The sequence below is a fragment of the Coregonus clupeaformis genome, chromosome 14 (assembly GCF_020615455.1).
Source record: "Coregonus clupeaformis isolate EN_2021a chromosome 14, ASM2061545v1, whole genome shotgun sequence".
NCBI classification, from domain to species: Eukaryota; Metazoa; Chordata; class Actinopteri; order Salmoniformes; family Salmonidae; genus Coregonus; species Coregonus clupeaformis.
Window position 1 is genome coordinate 41,235,317 of NC_059205.1, and position 22,712 is coordinate 41,258,028.

Genomic DNA, 22,712 nt, shown 5'->3' on the forward strand with positions numbered 1-22,712 from the left:
TCAACCCCATAGAAAATCTTTGGAGGGAGTTGAAAGTCCGTGTTGCTCAGCGACAGCCCCAAAACATCACTGCTCTAGAGGAGATCTGCATGGAGGAATGGGCCAAAATACCAGCAACAGTGTGTGAAAACCTTGTGAAGACTTACAGAAAACGTTTGACCTATGTCATTGCCAACAAAGGGTATATAACAAAGTATTGAGAAACTTTTGTTATTGACCAAATACTTATTTTCCACCATAATTTGCAAATAAATCCATAAAAAATCCTACAATGTGATTTTCTGGAGAGAAAAAAAGCTCATTTTGTCTGTCATAGTTGACGTGTACCTATGATGAAAATTACAGGCCTCTCTCATCTTTTTAAGTGGGAGAACTTGCACAATTGGTGGCTGACTAAATACTTTTTTCCCCCACTGTACAAGGTTGATCACCATGTTGTATTGTAGGATATGGAGGAATGTTGAAAACAAAATCCTGCATGAAAAGATACATCGGTCCTCCAGTGTGAGCCAGAGACAGACTATGTTTTATTATTCATGCTTCCAAATGATTTTTGTAAACAAGCTATGGATGTGTTATCTTATATTTCACAAAAATTGGGAATTTAACACCGATGTTTTGTTAAAGCATACGTTGTAGAAATTTAGAAAAGGTTTTATGATGGAAATGTATTCCAATGCGTTTGGTTCAGATGATACAGAAAGCACTAGCTATCTCACAAAACAAAGTCTGGCCTGACATAAAATAATAACAAAGACAAAGACAAAAGAGGCCTATGAGTCACATGACTCCCAAATGTGTCTCAAATGGCACCCTATTCCCATAGGGCTCTGGTCAAAAGCAGTGCACTAAATAGAATACCATTTGGGAAGCATCCATACATCACCCTGGGCAGTGGGAGTGTCTGTGAAGAGTGACCAGTGTGGGCGAGCCTCCAACACCAGTCCATCGCTGCGTCTCAAATGGAATGCAATTCCGTATATAGTGTACTGCTACGCGTAGGGCTCTGGCCAAAAGTAGTGCATTATATAGGGAATAGAGTGCCATTTGGGATGCAGGCCATCTATAATAGAGTGCTAATAGGGAGGGTGGCAGAGGGTAGCAAGGCTACAACAGCACAGGGCGCCTGTGTTTGCACGCCCTCCAACAAATATAGGGGCCTTTCTCACCACTTTGCCCCCATGCTAAAACAAACATACAAAGGCCCTCTGGCACAATATGGTGGATAGAGAGATAGAGAGAGGAAATAGCGGGCGCGCGAGAGAGAGGGTGGGTGAGAGGGTGGGTGGGCAGAGAGAGAGAGAGAGAAGAGAGAGAGAGAGAGATGGTGGGTGAGAGGGTGAGAGGTTGGGTGGGCAGAGAGAGAGGAGTGAGAGGGAGGAGGAGAGAGGAGGAGGAGAGAGGAGGAGGAGGAGGAGAGAGGAGGAAGGCCAGGGAGGGATAACATAAGCCTCAGTAGACTGTTCAACAGTATGACTGGCAGTTCCCATGTCTCTCTTGGTTATCCAGGGAGAAGGAGACTGACAGAGAGGCATCATCCACAATATCCCTCCCAGATGAAAGCCAACAGCAAGCACTCAGGTACAACAGGCAGCCTGTCAGTCAAGCTCTCTATCTCATTGTCAACATCATACTTTCATAACACAGGAAAATATGCCTGACAACTTGGAGACCTAGCTAAGGCTCAGAGGATTGATAAACAGTAAGCTGGTTGGACACTGACGCAAGGGGAGCGTTGTGTGTGGGGGTATATCAAATCCAAATCAAATATTATTTGTCACATGCGCCGAATACAACAGGTGTAGACCTTACCATGAAATGCTTACTTACAAGCCCTTAACCAACAATGCAGTTTTAAGAAAATAGAGTTAAGAAAATATTTACTAAATAAACGAAAGAAAAAAAAAAGTGACACACTAAAATAACACTAATAAGGCTTTATACATGGGGTACCGGAACCGAGTCAATGTGCGGGGGTACAGGTTAGTCATATAGACGTGTGTGTGTGTGTATGTGTGTGTGTGTCTGTGTGTGTGTGTGAGCATGGCCTCAGACAGACACACCCAGGGCCTTGGTCATTAGCATGCAGCGATACTGTGAGAATGTGTGTTTGTGTGTGTGTGTGTGTATGTATATATGTATGTGTGTGTTTGTGTGTGTGTGTGTGTGAGTGTGTGTAGTACGGAAGTCAGGCTGCCCGCTGCTACCCGTCTGCTTTAATTGCATGTAGCTCTAAAGAGTCCCCTGCTTCCTTGTGCTGGGCTACACACACATACACACACACACACACACACACACACACATTTAAAATATGAGTGTTTTAGTTGCATGGCCAAGGTGGTAAATGCATTAGGAAAAGCCACTGACTCCTACTCGAATTGTGTAAAGGCCCAGTAAACATCAATTAAGTGGAAATGTGCAGGAGCCCAGCAGTAAGTGGATCATGAAAATGATTTAAGACTAATAAAACTATCCAGCCACCTTGTTGGTTAATATGAAATACATCCTATAATGTCACAGTAAAACATACATATTTCAAAGTAGAAACCCCACCTCATCCCCCCCCCCTGAACCCCCCCCCCCCCAAAAAAAAACATAACTAGCACTCTTGCCTTTCATGAACTAAGACTAACACTTGGCCTTTTCCTCCTACCACTGACTTTGCTGATAGCTACTTTATTGAGAAAACATTTACTTAATATGACTGAGGTATGTGGTTTTCCCACCTAGCTATGATAAGATGAATGCACTAACTGTAAGTCACTCTGGATAAGAGTATCTGCTATATGACTAAAAAGTAAAATACCCTAAACTAGTATTATTTTTTAAAATAAGAATGACTTGAGAAAAGCACCTACAGTACTGTAAATGTAAGTACTAAAGAGATGGGCATTCTTAAATCAATGCTCTAATTTAAAAAATAAGGGCGAAAGGTCAGTGGCGGAAATTAAAATCGAACTCTTTGCTTAAAAAGGCACTTAATATTGGATTCTATAAATTGAATTTCACACCTGGACTTGCAGGCCGTTGGATAATTACACCAGTTAGAGGGGAATTGAAATGACTTCCAGCACAAACAGACAACGCCACCCACAAACCTGTTGGGTTCATATCATTTTCCATTTTCCCAATTCCCAAACACTCAGAATGGAATGGAATAACTATATACTACTCCACAGTAAGAAACATGTCAAATACAGACATAAATTACACCACAAAATGTTTTATCTATTATACAATCCAAGTAGACTAACAAGTGTACACACACTCAAAACAATCTAACATTCCCTGTGATTCTCCGTTTTTATCAATGAAATAAAATGACCAAGAAGATCAAGTCATCTGTATTTTTTTTTGTGTAAGTCCCAACTGGTCCCCTATTCACTAAATAGAACACTAATTTTGACCAGGGCCCATAGGGATAGGGTACTATTTGGGACATTGAAATAAAGACTAACTAATGTCTGATATATATCCTCTTACCTGATAGGTGGAGGTAGCATCGCTGCCTGTGTCTGTTCCCAGGTTGGTGAGCTTCTCCTTGAGCTTGTGGTGAGAGCGGTGTCGGAGGCAGTAGACCACGGTGGAGGCCAGCAGCACAGCCACGATACACAGGATTGACACCACCGTCAGGATCATGTACTTGGTGGACTCGGCCGTGCTGTACTTGGTGGGGATCTGGTTTATCTGGCTTCTCTGTAGGGAGGGGGAGGGAGGGGGGAAAGAGAGAGAGAGAGGATTACATGATGAGAGGATGTTTTCAGACTTCACACATTTTCCTTATCTAAAAATTTTTATGGTTTGGTTGGACATAGGTATGCACATCGATGTTGCAGATAGAAATCAGATAATGTTTCTGTTCCATCATCTGTGTGTAATAGTGCACTGAATAGATACACTCCACAAATAGATAAGCTCCCCAAAATGTAGATGATTTAGGAACATATTGAATAAAATAACATATTTTGAAAATCAGTAACCCAACCACTGTATTTTTTTTGACATCATTACAAACAATAGGACCTGCGACTCGTAGCCAATGACTAGTCGAGTAGCTACAACCTGTCAAGCACTTAATCCACTGCCAAGAAAAATACATCTAAGCAAACATTGGGATGTGAAATAGCCTACTTCATTTGATACAGTACATTGCTAGGAAGAAAGCCCAACAATATACAGAGTGCTAAATTAAAACACCATATAAACCTACAACCAAATAGGCTACATATGGAAAAAGCACTACATGTACAAAAACATATTAAAGAAGGGAAATTCATTATGTTATTCATTAAAAGCAACTTGTCTTACTGCTACATGGAATTCATTTCAGAGGCCAGTGATCTATGGATAATGGCCCTAATCCATTCTAACTGGGCTGCGTTCCAAATGGCATCCTATTCCCTTTATAGTGCACTACTTTTCAACAAGGTCTCTAGGGTGCCATTTGGGAAAAGAAATAAAGTGCCATTTGGGACACAGCCCCAGCCACAGTAAATCAACAATAGCCTGATAATTCTCTCTCATTAGAGACAGCATAAATGATGTTAGCAACAATATGGAGCAGTGGGAAGAATGAAGAGACGAGAGCTGCAAATTGCAATCCCAACTACCAGACCTACAATTTCCCCTTTATACAGAATTATCAAAAGAAATCAATAGCGAAAAAGGCTTGGTTGCTTGGCTTGACACTCTCCTGCTTGCTACAAGATGGGAATAATTCGTTAACCGATTTCTTCTTCTTCTTTTTTACATCCTCATTGTAGTGTTACAAAATAAAAACATTCCAACCCCCCCCTCTCTCACCATTATAAATGCCTCACTAGGCTATTCATTATCTTGTTCTAATAGTAATTGAATGCTATGTATTCAGCGTGCCACATTCTATTTTCTACCCTGTATTATATTGCAGAAATGCAAGGCCCTCATTTACAGTGAAGGCTCTTTTATCTCTGCATCATAAAGACCTGGCAAGCAAATATTGTTGGTCTAAAAAAAACAAAAAGGCCTGGTGGAACCTGGTCGGTCGGTGGCAGGCCAGGGGTCATAGGGATTAGGGCCGGACCAGTCTGCATCCCAGTTAATGGAAATGTGTGTTGAAAGAGGCTGTGACGGCATCCCAAATGGCATCCTATTCCATATATGAGCACTACTTTTGACCAAGGCTTTGGTCAAAAGTAGTGCACTATATAGGGAATAGGGTGCTATTTGGGACGCAGCCTGTGAGATGGGCTCTGCTTGGGCATGCCTGCCTGTCACAGACGTGTAAGCCCCTGGGAGGTGGAAGGGTGGAAGGGAAGGGGCGGCCAACGAACGCTGCAAAAGGATTGTTCTGGAATGCCTTGTGTTGTGAGGCTGTAAAGCAGGGTACCCCACCACTACACTGAGCGGTGTAGATCTGTTCCCCCTGATTTCATTCATAGCTGGCTGTATCCAGTACCTTAAAAGAATGGACGCAGAAAGCCCCACAAAGGGAGACATCAGTTGCCCAATGCTTTATGGGGTCCAACTTGCCTGGGAGCATTAAGTCCTACTGTAAAGCCTGGTTGAATGGTAATGTGATGGTGTTAAAAGGAAACAGTGGAAAGCTCTCCTATCTCTGTCTCACTAAGGCCCTCAGTGCTATGATGAAAACTAGCATTTCTCAGTCTGGGAGATAGAATCCGAAAAAGATAATATTCTTTCTAAAGATTATATTCTAAAAGATTCTTAACATTCTATTTCCAGTGACCTTCTCTCAGTCTCTGGGAGAGAAAAAAAATAATGTAACGCTCTGATGTATCTTACAGAAATATTGAAAAATAAACTGAGCAGAATGTTTATTGTAAACAAACTCATTAATAATACATTTTAACTGCATGACACACTTGCTTTGATATAAAATATATTTTTCCACGGATCAAATGACTTAATTTGTATTTTTTTTGTCATTTCATTGTTTTGTCAAATTAAATTTCATAGAGAAAGATCGATGGCATCTTGCTTGGATAGTAATGGCCATATATAGTCTTCAATCTGTAACTGTCCTCACTGGACAGATGCTTTAGCTTCTAACACATACTGACTCTCTTCTTCATAGCTGCCTTTCTCTCTCTCTCTCTCTCTCTCTCTCTCTCTCTCTCTCTCTCTCTCTCTCTCTCTCTCTCTCTCTCTCTCTCTCTCTCTCTCTCTCTCTCTCTCTCTCTCTCTCTCTCTCTCTCTCTCTCTCTCTCTCTCTCTCTCTCTCTCTCTCTCTCTCTCTCTCTCTCTCTCTCTCTCTCTCTCTCTCTCTCTCTCTCTCTCTCTCTCTCGATTCAAATAAATGTAGCCTGACTTCACCTGCTTAATCAACGTTGGGTGCGGTTGTCAGTGTAGTAGGGATGTTCTAAATCACGTCTATGAAAAATGAGGAGCTGAGGTTCTGATTGTGGTGCAGAACCACAGAACCAGATGCTGTAGCATAGAGCAAAACAATTATAATAATTGAAAAGCAAAAAGCTTGTGGAGGGAGAATGTTCAAAGTAAATATGTATATACAGTGTGTGTGATTATTATCTGAAGGCCTACATTCTTTCATGCATTTACAAATAAAATTAAACACCAAGATAATGTGTTACCTTTTATTTAGTACAAAGGCAACAAAGAATAGAGATTACCAGGCAGGCCAGACAGACAGACAGACAGAAAGGCAGGCCAGCCAGACAGACAGCCAGCCAGACAGACAGACAGACAGACAGACAGACAGACAGACAGACAGAATCTTCTCTTCAATACTGCAGCTCCAGGGCCTTCATTTCCTACTCTCTCGCCAAAGGCTTAGCACTTTCAATCAAATTACATGGCAACATCTTGACGCACAGAGGACTGTGTAAGACTGAATCACATTATATATGGAAAGAAATGCAAAAACATTTGCATTGCTTAATTATGTTTGGTCAAAAATAGATTAACAAAAATATATATATGTGCCAATATTAATCATTATTAAACTATTTTTCATAAATTGACACACATTCCTTGAAAACAAATGTGATTGGTATGAAGATAATTTGTAATAATATAAATAACTTTGGCTACTGTTGGGTTTTTAACTTACACTTGTCTAGCTCCATTTTAAGAAATACATATTTAGTTTCAACCCTTTTTAATGCAATGCAAAAAAAATATATAGAATAAGCTGAAAATATTGTCTGAGAGCAAAAGAGAAGGGATATCCTTTTATGACGAGAGGTCTATTGTCCATCTGTCCTAAAGTGATTGTACTTGCAAATTTCCATATCACATAGGCAAATGTGATCTGACATACACAGCTCCTCCTCAGCATGCATTGGAGAAAAACATTAGCATAGCCGTCAAGGATGGATGCTGCACATTCTGGGTTCAAGCTTTTCATTTCAACACATATCAGATGTAGGCGAGTCTGCCCAAAATAACACTGATTCTCCTAAGAGAAAGAATATCCTATAGGCTGCAATAATCTCAAAAAAGAGAGAGAAAGGATACTTAATGATCTGAGGGGTGATGCAGATAAATTCATTCAAATAGATGATTTATTGCTGCAATATGGTCAGCATATAAGACAAGTGTATTTCTCCTACAATCCGTAGGTTATACAGGTTTACAATATGATGACAGAAAACTGTTAAGCAAGATCTTTTTCTGTTCTATAGCGAGACATACAAAATAAAGATACTAAAACTTTTGAATTAAATGGGCAGAAAAACATGGACAATACAAATGCAGAGGTGGATTTGAGTAACGGGCTCTTTATTTTCACTTTTATTTCACCTTTATTTTAACAGGGAGTCATATTGAGACCAAGGTCTCTTCTTCTCTCTTGCAAAATTAGAGACCTCCTAAATCCCATCCAATACGTGTTTCAATTCTTCAATTCTTACATTTGAAATAGAAGGCATAGAGAGAGGGCTTGAGTTGAGGGATGTTGGTTGGCTTGGTGAGGGGGTATGGCGGATTAGTGAGGCTCCCTTAGATAAAAGGCAGATGGATTTCTACAGCTCTGGCTCATTCAAAATCATTGAAAAAGGGTCAGGGGGAGAGAGGCGCCTAACTATTGTTCCCAGCCAGCTACTTGTGAGGAAAAAATGATCTCTCCCTAACCTAGGATAATACAATGCCTTTGAAAAGTTCACCCCCATTTACAAAACCTTTCAGCAAACAGGCGTGTGAGCACACACACACACACACACACACACTTTTCAAGAGAGCAATTTAACAATTCAAGATTGTATAAATTGATAACACAATTTTCACACAATTTACCACACATAATATCAAATATATATAGGCCTACTCTACTGGAAGTTGCTTCCATTCTATTCTGTTCTTTGGATCTCAGTCTGGAAAAATGGAAAACATAGCTATACAACTTTGATATTATGCACACTCACATTGTGATGCATGATGGTCCTCCAAATGTATTATATGTACACAACATTAAAACAAGTAAATTATCCATATAAATTACAACATGAAGTGCCACTATTGCAGGCATAATAACTGTTCTATATTTCAATAAGGTCTGTTCACTTCAATATATGTGGGCGGCTGGTAGCTTAGTAGGTAAGAGCGTTGTGCCAGTAACTGAAAGGTCGCTGGTTCTAATCCCCGAGCCGACTAGGTGAAAAATCTGTCGATGTCCCTTAAGCAAGGCACTTAACCCTAATTGCTCATGTAAGTCGCTCTGGATAAGAGCGTCTGCTAAATGACTCAAATGTAAATGTAATTCCAGAGAATACTGAATAGACTAGACAAAAATAAACGTTATGATAAAAAAAAATAATTCTAAAGACTGTCTAGGCTACAGAAATATGCACTGAGTCCACCCCTGGCAACTGTGAGCCATCCATCACCATAATGCGTAAACTCCAGGTACTGCACCGTGCTAACTTCAGATTGCTATAGAAGTGTGGTCAAAATAGATCGAAAACGTGAGAGACATAAAAATAAGAGCATATTATTGAATTTATATTTCAGGCTTTGGTTAATTAATATACAATATTACCAACGGAGGACTACGCATGGTCACCATATGAAATACAAAAACGTAATGGGTAGTGCGCAATTATCCATATGAGCTGTATCCTAGGCTATAGCCTATGCATGACAAAACAAAATATGTTAATAGATAAGCATATGATCTCAAAGCACAATCAAAATTATGATCAATAGCCTACACAACATGCACCTGCTGAACATGAGCTATCTCGAGATAGAGAGAAGCGAAGCCAAATTGTGTTGCAATAATGCGTTAGCGTATGCGAGTATTTACCCAAATCCATGTTGAGATGCTACAGAGATTCCTTGAGCTTCAGCTATTCCCTATTCCATCTGAGAGCACGCGCGACACGGCAGCCGATGCACAGACACTAGCAGCGGCGGCGACATCAGCGTGAATGAATCTTGGCTTTCGTCTCTCAAAAAGTTCACAGCCTCTCTCTTCCATTCATTTCATCCGTGACAAAGGCGCACACACCGCAGTGGTTGCCCTGCACCGTATTTCTCAAATGAGGTGAAACCTTGGAGAAAAATGTAATACACCAACAGATTTTTTTTTCCTAGACAAACTCAGTAGTAAGATAAGTCTCAACTCTACCAGCACGCTGAAAGCTGCTCAAGCGGAAAAGAGAAGCTTGTGGGTGATTTTTTCGCTTTAGAAGATTAGAAAGTGAGAGGCTCCTTATATTCAGTGGTCCTCGAGTCCCTGTCTGTAACACATCACGTCACATCCACTGGTTGCTATGGTGATGCCTCCACATGTTGCGGACAGTGTTGTGAACATAGTGAAAACTTGAGGAGAGCTCAGAGCTGGCTGTTGAAAAGCTTGTCGGGAATATGAATGGACCCTGCGCAATTGCTTACCTCTCATTTGTAAAATTGTTTAGGGTTATTTTATGGAATAGCCAAACTAGGCTTTATTTCTATTTCTTTTGTTTCCTTCTTGGATATGATTACTAATTGGGTCGTTCCACGAAATTAGTGCATTTTGCGTCCCTCTGATATTTTAAGTCGAAATTGTGCACCAATATTGCATTTTAAAAGCCTGTTATATTAAATTAAGTGCCCTTTAAAATAGACCACATGGCAAATTCAATACATCTGATGTTTAATATGAATAAAGACTTGCTAAAGTGCCAAAATTCATCATTTTGTCATGTCCTTTTGTGCACTCCGTGACTTCTAGGAAGATTTCTAACACACTTAACCCCAACATTTCTCCAAGTTTTCTGCATCATTGTAAAGCCCTAGTTATTTTGTTGCTTTGACAAATTCATTTCTAAAGATTATTATTTATTTAATGTGACTAGTGATTCATTTTAAGGTAAAAAAAAGATATATATATATGGTGAAACTATTCCTTTTTAAATATTTTTTTCTAAAGAAACATTGAACATCTAATAGTCAAATCATAGTGTAAAAGCAGGTGAACTGGTTCTACTATTTTTGGCACTTTTCTGGTGTTTTGTGGCAGAAAACTGTTACCCATAGATAAACAGGCTAGACATTTTGTCCATTTTTTTGTGAAGCTTGCATTCAATTGCCCCTCCCTGTTTGTATTTTTTTTAAACATTTTATTTCACCTTTATTTAACCAGGTAAGCCAGTTGAGAACAAGTTCTCATTTACAACTGCGACCTGGCCAAGATAAATCAAAGCAGTGCGATAAAAACAACAACACAGAGTTACATATGGGGTAAACAAAACATAAAGTAAAAAAAAAAACAGAAAATATATATACAGTGTGTGCGAATGTAGTAAGTTATGGAGGTAAGGCAATAAATAGGCCATAGTGTAAAATAGTTACAATTTCGTATTAACACTGGAATGATAGATGTGCAAAAGATGATGTGCAAATAGAGATACTGGGGTGCAAATTAGCAAAATAAATAACAATATGGGGATGAGGTAGTTGGGTGGGCTAATTTCAGAATGGCTATGTACAGGTGCAGTGATCGGTAAGCTGCTCTGACAACTGACGCTTAAAGTTAGTGAGGGAGATAAGAGTCTCCAGCTTCAGATATTTTTGCAGTTCGTTCCAGTCATTGGCAGCAGAGAACTGGAAGGAATGGCGGCCAAAGGAGGTGTTGGCTTTGGGGATGACCAGTGAGATATACCTGCTGGAGCGCAGACTACGGATGGGTGTTGCGATGGTGACCAGTGAGCTAAGATAAGACGGGGATTTGCCTAGCAGTGATTTATAGATGACCTGGAGCCAGTGGGTTTGGAGAACAGGTCACAATGGTGGGTAGTATATGGGGCTTTGGCGACAAAACGGATGGCACTGTGATAGACTACATCCAATTTGCTGAGTAGAGTGTTGGAGGCTATTTTGTAAATGACATCGCCAATGTCAAGGATCGGTAGGATAGTCAGTTTTACGAGGGCATGTTTGGCAGCATGAGTGAAGGAGGCTTTGTTGCGAAATAGGAAGCCGATTCTAGATCTAACTATTGATTGGAGATGCTTAATGTGAGTCTGGAAGGAGAGTTTACAGTCTAACCAGACACCTAGGTATTTGTAGTTGTCCACATACTCTAGGTCAGACCTGCCGAGAGTAGTGATTCTAGTCGGGTGGGCGGGTGCAAGCAGCGTTCGGTTGAAGAGCATGCATTTAGTTTTACTAGTGTTTAAGAGCAGTTGGAGGCTACCGAAGGAGTGTTGTATGGCTTTGAAGCTCGTTTGGAGGTTTGTTAACACAACAACAAGCTTCTATTCACCCTGTCAAAAGGGGATTTATAGCTGATTTAATATGAAATGGTCAACTCTGTTATCGTCAACCCTGTTACTTTATGTCACTTGGTAGGCACTTACTATAGTAATTTTTTTATTTAACCTCTTGAGATAGGAAAACATGTTTTTTATTAAGTTGAACATGTGCTCTTCATGACAGAATGTCAACCTTTTTTTTCACCAAGTTACACTACCCCAAAAGGCACTCATTTCATGGAATGACCAAATTAATGGAAGTTAAGGGGTGAAACCATATAATTAGTTTTATATCTATGGGTTGAAAATCATCCTTTACCTGTTCAACTGTATTCTGTCCATGTTGTCCTCAGATTTACAGTAGGCCTATGCTATTCAACTGTAGCCTACCTTATCATTCACCTGCTCCAAAAAATATTTCCATCATAAAAAGTGAAACCTGACAACCATCATTCCTGCTGTCTTATGTCAGTCCTGCTGAGACACAAAACTATGTATCTGATTTTTGGTTTTGCAAGTGTCAGCATTGACCATGCACTGCAGTAGTGACTCACAATTTCCTATCCTCAAAAGACCACAGTATGCAGAGAGAGGGAGCAGAGACTTATTCCGCTACAGTACACACAGGGGCAAACATCCCCTCAAAAAACAATCAACAAATACTGGTAATTAGTTATTAGCACCAGAAAGGACTGCTTCTATGGAGGGCAACAGCTGCAGCAAACATGGGGGAAGGAAGGCTGGGTTGCTTGGTCTGAGAAACCAGGAGGGAGGGCGAGGGGAGCAGTGGAGGGAAGAGAAAGGGTTAAAGAAGGTATGCGTCCCAAATGGCACCCTGTTCCCTATATAGTGCACTACTTTTGACCAGGGCCCAGGCTCCGAATGAGGTACAGATCTAAAACCAACTGCGGTGAGTTCCCTGACCTCTCTTGTCCATGATGTTATGGCAATAAGTTTGATATGCGAGATGGGGAAAAATAAGTGTAACTTATTTTGCCAAGCTGAGAGCACATATTCAGTAGCAGCCCACCAAACTAATCTCTCCACCTTTCAGAGACCACTGATTTCCCATCCCCCATGAGCCCCTGTGTCTCTTGGTATTCTGAACAAAACAAATATGCAAAGCAAAAGCCTGGATGAGTCTCAAATGGCACTCTATTCCCTATATAGTGCACTACCCATAGGGGCCCTGGTCAAAAGTAGTGCACTATATAGGGAACAGGGTGCCATTTGGGATGCAGTCCTTGAAGGGGAGAGAAGGAGATCCTGCCTAATGCAGATGACAAGTCTTGGTGGGACGTTTTAGTGTATCTTTCTATTCTGGCCCCACTCTTGCGTTCGTTGGTCCATTGTTCCCCTGTGTGACAGCTGGAGGTGACAGGCTCAGCTCTGGGACAAAACAGGACCCTTTCATTCTGCACTGGGCCGCACTCGGACAAACAGAAAGGATGCCACAGCCAGCTACAGCTTACAGCTCCAATATCTAATTTCCCCCTTAGTAGCATGCAAACACTCTCCATTAGGATAGGTTGTCTAGCCCAGGGGTTTTCTCCCTCTAAGCAGCATCTTAAAAGGCAAGACACAGCAAGAAAACTATGTGGTGGATTAAACATTGGAGTTAAAAAAGTGAAAATGAACTCAGGTCCAAAAGGTTGTTTAGGAATGTATTAATTTATATTAATTTACTATTCATAGCTTCCGCTCCGAATGAGGTACAGATCTAAAACCAACTGCAGTGAGTTCCCTGACCTCTCTTGTCCATCATGCTATGGCAATATGTTTGATATGAGAGATGGGGAAAAATAAGTGTAACTTATTTTGCCAAGCTGAGAGCACATATTCAGTAGCAGCCCACCAAACTAATCTCTCCACCTTTCAGAGACCACTGATTTCCCATCCCCCATGAGCCCCTGTGTCTCTTATTATTCTGAACAAAGTAAACATGCAAAGCAAAAGCCTGGATGAGTCTCAAATGGCACCCTATTCCCTATATAGTGCACTACTTTTGACCAGGTCCATGGCTAACCTTCGTAACCACTCAACATAGGCTGCAGTACTGCTTCCACATCCTATCGTTGCTGCTAAAAAACCAACTGTGATGAGGCACTTCATATGGGCAGAGAGGATTTATAGTGATAGTGAAAATGATTGGCCACAGAGACAATAAGCAAGCAAAGGAAACCTCTTTTCTCTGCAGTCCAGGTGCTTTTTCACGCTGCTCAAGCCGTACCTGTCCAGACAGCCCACACAGAGGCCAGTGTCCCAAATGGCACCCTATTCCCTGTATAGTGCATTGCTGTTGACCAGAGTAAGCTCACTTCACAAGGTGGAAAATTGTTTGACAAGCAAGTCCACATAACCAGCCTGCGTGTGTGTGTGTGTGTGTGTGTGCTGGAGAGACTGGCCGGGCTCAGGCTCTGTCTGCAGTCTGACAGGTGTCTCCAGGATTTCCACCAAATTGAGCATTTCATGCTGTGTGCTTGATTTCACAACCCAGGTCACATAGTCCTTGGTTGATCACAGAATAGTGTGATCAGTCCTTTAAAAAAAGGGCTAATACAGGTAGGCTTTAATTTACATTTGAAAACATATTAGAAAACATACTCCACCCCTTCAATCTGCCACCTAGGTATTCTAGTTATTTTCTCACAATTAATTCTCAAATAAATGAATGATCAATTCTTACAGTCACACCCTTTATCCCATGGTTATATAAGCATAAATTGTATCCAGAATGTAGGATTTGAGTTAATAGAAAAAACAGCTAGTGCTTGAGAGTGTAAGGAATCAGTAGTTCAGATAAGGTACAGTTACTTAGCACATTCTGCCACTACACAGTATAACAAGAAGAGGAGTAGTAGTAGACTGGTACTGAGTAGACTGAGGTCTGGCTCCATAAGAAGGGTGTACATCATAAAGCAAAGGACTACCAGATGTAAAAAAGCCTATAATTGGCAAGGACCTTATTGTTATCACAATCCCCTCAGCCTGCGTCAAACAAAAAGAGCCAATTCATTTAGGAGACTCTGAGGCATTCTCAGTTGTGTGTGTACGTGCGCGCGCATGCTCTATGTTGAAAAGCTCTATGCATGCTACGAACACAATTAGCTTTCTGAAAATAGTTTTTGTTGGGAGGAGACGTTTTCTCTCCCAAGTGTCTTTTGACTGACCATGTGTATGTGCTGGGGTGAATGAAGAAACCTTGAAATGAAGTGAGCAGGATGTTTAATGCATATCCACTGAATAGGATTGCTCTCCGAGAGCTTGCATTTCACTGGCATAATGTTAGAGGGGATGTGCTGTGCTGTTAGTCATATACTTTATACAGAACCTAAAAATTATGTTATTCTATTCTATTGTAAAGATATAAGAGTCTCACTGAAATACAGTAAGGAATACAATAACTAAAATATAATTCAACTTACAGAAACAAAGAAAGAAAATACAATATTGACTTCTTAATGTTCTTGTACTGTAATAGAGACAGGATAGGCCTCCCCCTTGGTACAGACATGTTTCATCACCTGACCCTCACAGTGTTGTTTATGCAGCGCGTGTGGTGCTGGCTGTGTTTTATTAGCCACATTAGGTGAAGAAGAAAACAGACAACTGGGTGACTTTTAAACACTGATGACCTGAGAGCACTAGTAACAACATCTGCTACACAGCCAGAAGGGTAACATTGTGGCACATATTTTGCAACAATTTTGTGGCCATTATCGTCACGACTTCCTCCGAAGCTGCCTCCCCTCCTTGTTCGGGCAGGCTTCTGTGTTCGTCGTCACCGGCCTTCTAGCCACTGCCGCTCCTCATCTCATCATTCCATTTGTCTTGTCTTGTCAATTACACACACCTGGTTCATATTCCCCTCATTAGTACATGTATGAGTGTTCCCTCTGCCCCCTTGTCCTTGTGGGTGATTGTTTTATGTGAGAGGAGTGTAGCTACCCGTTCTTTGTATTGCCGGGGTAGTTTTCCCCGTGTGCCTGTATTTGTTCCAGTGCACCTGTTTTGCGCACTGGACTGTTGACGCTATCCAGCGTAACTGTGTACTACGGAATAAACTCTGTATTCTGTGATTTACCCTCCTGCGCCTGACTCCTTCAAATCACCTTCTCACAGAATCACCCACCATAATGGAGACAGCGGGAGAGGAGCGCATGCCTGGAGTCGTGGCACGGATCCAGGAGCATTCAATGATGATAGCCAGCTTGGGAGAAGCGATGGATCGGGTTCTTCAGGTCGTCCAACGCCTAGAGAGGAGAGGACCCGATCTGTCAAGACCAGCTGGGCAACCGGATCCAGCCACCCACACCCCAGCACCCAAAGGGATCCATATATTCCGACCACGGGAGTTCGACAGGACGGCTGCTCTCTGCCAAGGATTCCTCCTCCAACTGGAGCTCTACTTCTCCAGCATCAGGCCGGCCCCATCGGAGCGGGAGAGGGTGTCCGCCCTCGTCTCCTGCCTCTCGGGGAAAGCCTTGGAGTGGGCCAACGTGGTCTGGAACGAAGGAGGAGCCGCGTTGGACAACTACGGGGAGTTCGCTCGCCTCTTTCGGGCTGTCTTCGATCACCCGCCCGAAGGTCGAGAGGCGGGCAAGCAGCTGGTCCACCTGAGGCAGGGGACGAGGACTGCGCAGGACTTCGCTTTGGAGTTTCGGACTCTAGCAGCTGGGTCCGGGTGGAACGAGCGGGCCCTTATCGACCACTTCTGGTGCCATCTGCGGGAGGACGTCCTGGAGGGGGTCTACCCGTTCCCACCCCGGCCGATCTCGGATCCCGAGCTGATGGAGCTGGGTGGAACCGCGATCCGAGAGAGCGGAGGACGACAGCGCCAGTGTCACTCTGGTGGCACGAAGGGACATTACACAGCACGTTGTCGTCAGCGTTCTTTTGGGTCTGGAGGCGGCAGGCAGGGTAGGTGTCTAGATGTTTCCGTTGTTGCAACCATGGTGGAAAGTCCAGACAGTACCTCCACCGTGCGCATTCCCCCCGAATACCTCGATTTGGTGCACACGTTTTCTAAAACGCAGGCGACCAAGTTACCACCTCATCGGGCGGGGGATTGCGCGATAAACCTTCAGGTAGATGCTGTGCCTCCCAGGAGTCATGTGTATCCCCTGTCACAGGCGGAAACGGAGGCTATGGAAACATACGTCACCGAGTCCCTGCACCAGGGGTATATACGTCCCTTCACGTCACCCGCCTCCTCAAGTTTATTTTTTGTGAAGAAGAAAGACGGCGGTCTGCGCCCTTGTATTGATTACCGACCACTGAACAAAGAGACAATAAGATTTAGTTATCCTCTCCCCCTCATTCCTTCAGTGATCGAGTCAATGCATGGGGCGCGCCTCTTCACCAAATTAGATCTCAGGAGTGCGTACAACCTGGTGCGTGTCCGAGAGGGGGATGAGTGGAAGACAGCATTCAGCACAACCACGGGGCATTATGAATACCTGGTGATGCCCTACGGTTTGATGAATGCTCCATCCGTCTTCCAGTCCTTTGTGAACGAGGGGTTTCGGGACATGCTTGGTCACGGGGTAATGGTCTACATTGATGACATTCTGGTGTATTCCGCTATGCGCGCCGAACATGTGTCCCTGGTTCGCAAAGTGCTGGCCCGACTGTTGGAAAATGACCTTTATGCCAAGGCAGAGAAGTGTATGTTTTTCCAGCAGTCCGTCTACTTCCTCGGATAACGAATTACCACCTCAGGTGTGGAGATGGAGGGAGATTGCATTTCAGCCGTGCGTAATTGGCCGACTCCCACCACGGTTAAGGAGGTGCAGCGCTTCCTTGGCTTCGCCAACTACTATCAGAGGTTTATCCGGGGCTTTGGCAAGGTCGGAGCTCCCATTACATCTCTGTCGAAGGGTGGGCCATCCCGGCTCCGCTGGTCTGCTGAGGCTGACAGGGCCTTCGGTAACCTGAGGGGTCTGTTCACCTCAGCCCCAGTACTGGCCCACCCCGATCCATCACTACCGTTCGTAGTGGAGGTGGATGCGTCCGAGGTAGGGATAGGTGCGGTCCTATCTCAACGCTCGGGCATGCCACCCAGGCTCCGCCCCTGTGCGTTCTTCTCTAAGAAGCTCAGCCCGGCATAGCAGAACTACGAAGTTGGTGATCGGGAGCTGTTGGCTGTTTTCAGAGCCGTGACCGTGTGGAGGCATTGGCTCGAGGGGGCGAAACACCCTTTCCTCGTCTGGACGGACCACCGTAACCTGGAGTACATCCGGGCAGCGAGGAGGCTGAATCCTCGCCAGGCCAGATGGGCCCTATTCTTCACCCGGTTTGATTTCACACTATCATACATCCTGGGTACGAAGAACGTGAAGGCAGACGCATTGTCACGGCTGTATGACACAGAGGAGAGGCCTTACAGTGCGCTGCCTGACCGGAAAATACTGGTGGCCTACCTTGGCTAAGGACGTGAGGGTGTATGTCTCCTCCTGCTCGGTGTGCGCCCAGAGTAAGGCACCTAGGCAACTCCCAGCGGGTAAGTTATAACCTTTACCAGTTCCACAACGACCATGGTCTCACCTGAGTGTTGATTTCCTAACTGATCTTCCCCTCTCCCAAGGTAACACCACCATCCTGGTCGTTGTGGATCGCTTTTCCAAGGCCTGTCGCCTCCTTCCTCTGCCCGGTCTCCCCACGGCCCTGCAAACTGCGGAGGCCTTGTTTACACACGTCTTCCGGCACTACAGGGTACCAGAGCATATAGTCTCTGACCGATGTCCCCAGTTCACATCCAAGGTCTGGAAGGCGTTCATGGAACGTCTGGGGGTCTCGGTCAGCCTGACCTCTGGTTTCCACCCCGAGTCTAATGGGCAGGTGGAACGGGTAAATCAGGATGTGGGTAGGTTCCTGCGGTCCTACTGCAAGGACCGGCCGGGGGAGTGGTCGGTGTTCTTGCCATGGGACGAATATGCCCAGAACTCTCTCTGTCACTCCTCCACTAACATAACGCCATTCCAGTGTGTTTTAGGTTATCAACCGGTTCTGCCACCGTGGCACCAGAGCCAGACCGAGGCTCCTGCGGTGGACGACTGGTTTCGGTGCGTGGAGGAAATGTGGGACGCTGCCCACATCCACCTCCAACGCGCCGTGCGTCGTCAGAAGGCCAACGCTGACCGCTACCGCAGTGAGGCCCCGGTCTTCGTACCGGGTGATCGGGTCTGGCTCTCAACCCAGAATCTGCCCCTCCGCCTGCCCTGCCAGAAGCTGAGCCCGCGGTTTGTGGGGCTGTTCAAAGTCCTGAGGAGAATCAACGAGGTCACCTATAGGTTATTACTCCCCCCTGATGAACGTTTTAACCCCTTGTTTCATGTGTCTCTCCTCAGGCCGGTGGTGGCTGGTCTGCTCCAGGAGTCTGAGGTGTGGGAGGTCCCTCTGCCTCCTCTGGACATCAAGGTGGCCCCGGCGTACTCTGTCCGTTCCATCCTGGATTCGCGGCATCGGTTGGGGGGCCTTCAGTACCTCGTGGAGTGGGAGGGGTACGGTCCGGAGGAACGGTGCTGGGTCCCGGTGAGGGATACCCTCGATCCCTCCCTGTTGCGGGATTTCCACCTTCGCCATCCGGCTTGCCCTGCTCCACGTCCTCCTGGCCATCCCAGAGGACGGGGTCGGCGCGCTGCTGGAGCTGCACGTCAAGGTGGGGGTACTGTCACGACTTCCTCCGAAGCTGCCTCCCCTCCTTGTTCGGGCAGGCTTCGGCGTTCATCGTCACCGGCCTTCTAGCCACTGCCGCTCCATATCTCATCATTCCATTTGTCTTGTCTTGTCAATTACACACACCTGGTTCATATTCCCCTCATTAGTACATGTATAAGTGTTCCCTCTGCCCCCTTGTCCTTGTGGGTGATTGTTATGTGAGAGGAGTGGAGCTCGGTGGAGCTACCCGTTCTTTGTATTGCCGGGGTAGTTTTCCCCGTGTGCCTGTATTTGTTCCAGTGCGCCTGTTTTGCGCACTGGACTGTTGACGCTATCCAGCGTAACTGTGTACTACGGAATAAACTCTGTATTCTGTGATTTACCCTCCTGCACCTGACTCCTTCAAATCACCTTCTCACAATTATCAATATAATGTTTGTTTTTTTAACACTACAAGTCAGGAAGGGGGCGCGGTCACATTTTTCACAACGGGAAGGAGAGAAAAAAGAAAACAATAAAAGTGTGCATAATTATTCATAATTAGCTGCACCCCCTCTGGGCCAGGCCCATGTCATTGTCATGACAACAATATTCCCCACCCTACCCTACTCCACCCCTCAAACACCAAACACCAATGTGACCCGCTTTCAACTGAAAATGTCCTCCGGGCAAGTAGCTTATGGTTGCTTCCCAAAAGGCTCTCTATCCCCTACATAGTGCACTACTTTTGACCAGAGCATAGTGCATTATATATGGAATAGGGTGCCATTTGGGACATATACATTACCCCATGTCTCTGATGGTTAGGGAGGGGAGAGTGGCAGTGGGCCAGGGCGCTTGAGCATGAGCCGTCCCCTTCTCTGCCACCCCTCTCTCTGGCCATCCAGCCTGGCTCATGTCTGGTGGTGTCTCATGGTGTACAGAGTGACTTAAGGCAATGGCTCTGATTTCACAGTTTAATTAGTGGTAATCTGAGGAAGTGTGGCCAATGGTAATGTGCTGGCACACACACACACACACACACACACACACAAAGCAGCAACATGGGGGAATGTCAGGACAGGGTGTTGGAATAAGAATCTAGGATTTGTTTCTGAGCTTGATACTCTTTTTACATGAAGACTTTTGTACCCTTAAGCAAACATGAATTTGTAATGAAGAGTGCTACTACATATAATATTCCACAGGATCCTTTTCAGGTCTAAGAAGCATTTTACAGCACAGTAGCTCTCTTGCACAGCTCTGCAATGCGCAATTCAAATATATTTACAAACAAAAATGAAAAACAAATAATATTCAAAATAAATGTTGCCTTTCTTTTATTACTCATTGACTGACAGGTATGTGGGAAGAAGGGAGGAGGGAAACTCCTGAACCTTCTATTTTAATTTAAGAAACATTCTAATCAAATTTCTCCTTATGCATTTATAATTGATATGCAATCAGTCACTTGAGACAGATACCTCCGACAGGTATCCATCCATTACATTTGGGCTTGTGCTCATTTCATGGTGCCTGCCTGTTCTACTTTTGTTGTTTATGCGTATTAAAATGAAAATATGTAATTATTAGCTACTCATTTTAAATGTCTCTCTTGGTAGTGAAAGTACCTGATCTCCACTGAGACCTTTCTATCCTACAGGGGTGTGTTGAGATGCCCTTTGAGAGGCAACAGATAAAACACTGTGATCCAAATTATAAACTTGATAAAATCTGTCAATAGTGAAATTGTTTTTTTTTGTTGCTCTGGGATAGGATAAATGCACTGTTTCGGGGTGAGCAGTAAATAGTTGTATTGCCATCAAAATGATGAAATCTTTTCAGTAATTAGTTGATAAAAACTACCAAGGTCAATCCGATGGCAGATTGCTCTCTCTCTCTCTCTCTCTCTCTCTCTCTCTCTCTCTCTCTCTCTCTCTCTCTCTCTCTCTCTCTCTCTCTCTCTCTCTCTCTCTCTCTCTCTCTCTCTCTCTCTCTCTCTCTCTCTCTCTCTCTCTCTCTCTCTCTCTCTCTCTCTCTCTCTCTCTCTCTCTCTCTCTCTCTCTCTCTCTCTCTCTCTCTCTCTCTCTCTCTCTCTCTCTCTCTCTCTCTCTCTCTCTCTCTCTCTCTCTCTCTCTCTCTCTCCAATTGCTAATCATAATAGAGATGTAGACATCCTACTGTGTTTGATCAGGTAGGGAATATAACAGACACCAGTAATACACTAAAGGGAAAATTAACTCCAGCTAATTGTTCAGCATCCACTGCATGCTCTGATTAAATTCCTCCGACATAGGAGGAAGACAAACAACAAGATTACGACCAAAGTAATGTATTACAGTTTTTCTCGATTGCTAAGACACATTTCTTGAAAGCTGCTCTCCTTTTCTCTTAACTGTGAACACAAAACCCAATTTTCAAGCTACATTCACAAAACCTCAGACTCTTCTTGCAAAACCAAACTTTCACCTCAAAACAGTTCAATCTGTGCTCAAAACTGAACTATGTTGTCAAATCGTGCCCCGAGTCAATCAAAATAAAAAACACTACTGAACAGTCACTAAACACTACGTAGAAAAATAGAAAACACAATGCTCAGGACATGAAGCTGGAGAAATAAATGTTTATTGTTCACTGCAGGCTAAATGCATTTTGCAAAACAAAACAAAATCTGTGCATTTAGCACTTGTACAAAAAGACAAAACAGAAATATTGTGCATTTACATGTATTACTTGTAAAAACAAACAGAAATCTTATGCGTTTGCCACTTGTGTACAGTAAGCCCATGTAAAAATATTTTTCTGGCCAGGCAACGGGGGAAAAAACCCCTGGCATGCCGTATCCAGGCTTGGCATGCCTCCACACCTATGTCACCACAGGCAAGTCCCATGGCTTGCAGGAGATTTACCCTGGTGTAAGGTTGGCGTTCATATACCTTCCACCGCCATGAGGAGAAGAATTCCTCAATGGGGTTTAGGAAAGGGGAGTACGGTGGAAGGCAAAGATTGATAAAACCTTGGTTCATATTGTACCACTCTCTAACCTGGAGGGCTCTGTGAAAACTCACATTGTCCCAAACAACAACATAGATGGGATGCTCATCCTGCTGCCCTAACAAAGCATCTCGCATGTGATTGAGGAACATGAGGAGCTGGTGAGTGTTGTAGGGCCCCAGGTTGGCATGATGGTGGACAACCCCATGATTGCTGATGGCAGCACATAATGTGACATTGCCACCACGCTGCCCAGGAACACCAACAATGGCCCGATGGCCAATCACATTACGGCCTCTCCTTCTCCTTTTTGGTGAGATTAAACCCAGCTTCATCCATGTAGATGTATTGATGGGGTCTTTCCATTGCATCCAGTTGAAA

The 22,712-nt window shown here is 44.0% G+C and overlaps 1 protein-coding gene across 1 annotated transcript in view; it reads right to left on the minus strand.

Annotated features, from left to right (window-relative positions):
- Positions 1–22,712, minus strand: part of LOC121580885 (receptor-type tyrosine-protein phosphatase N2) — a 186,267-nt gene that overhangs the window by 33,477 nt on the left and 130,078 nt on the right. Inside the window, exon 15 of the mRNA XM_045224816.1 lies at positions 3,484–3,696. Coding sequence (XP_045080751.1) covers positions 3,484–3,696 — 213 coding nt within the window. The remainder of the gene's footprint in view (positions 1–3,483; positions 3,697–22,712) is intronic.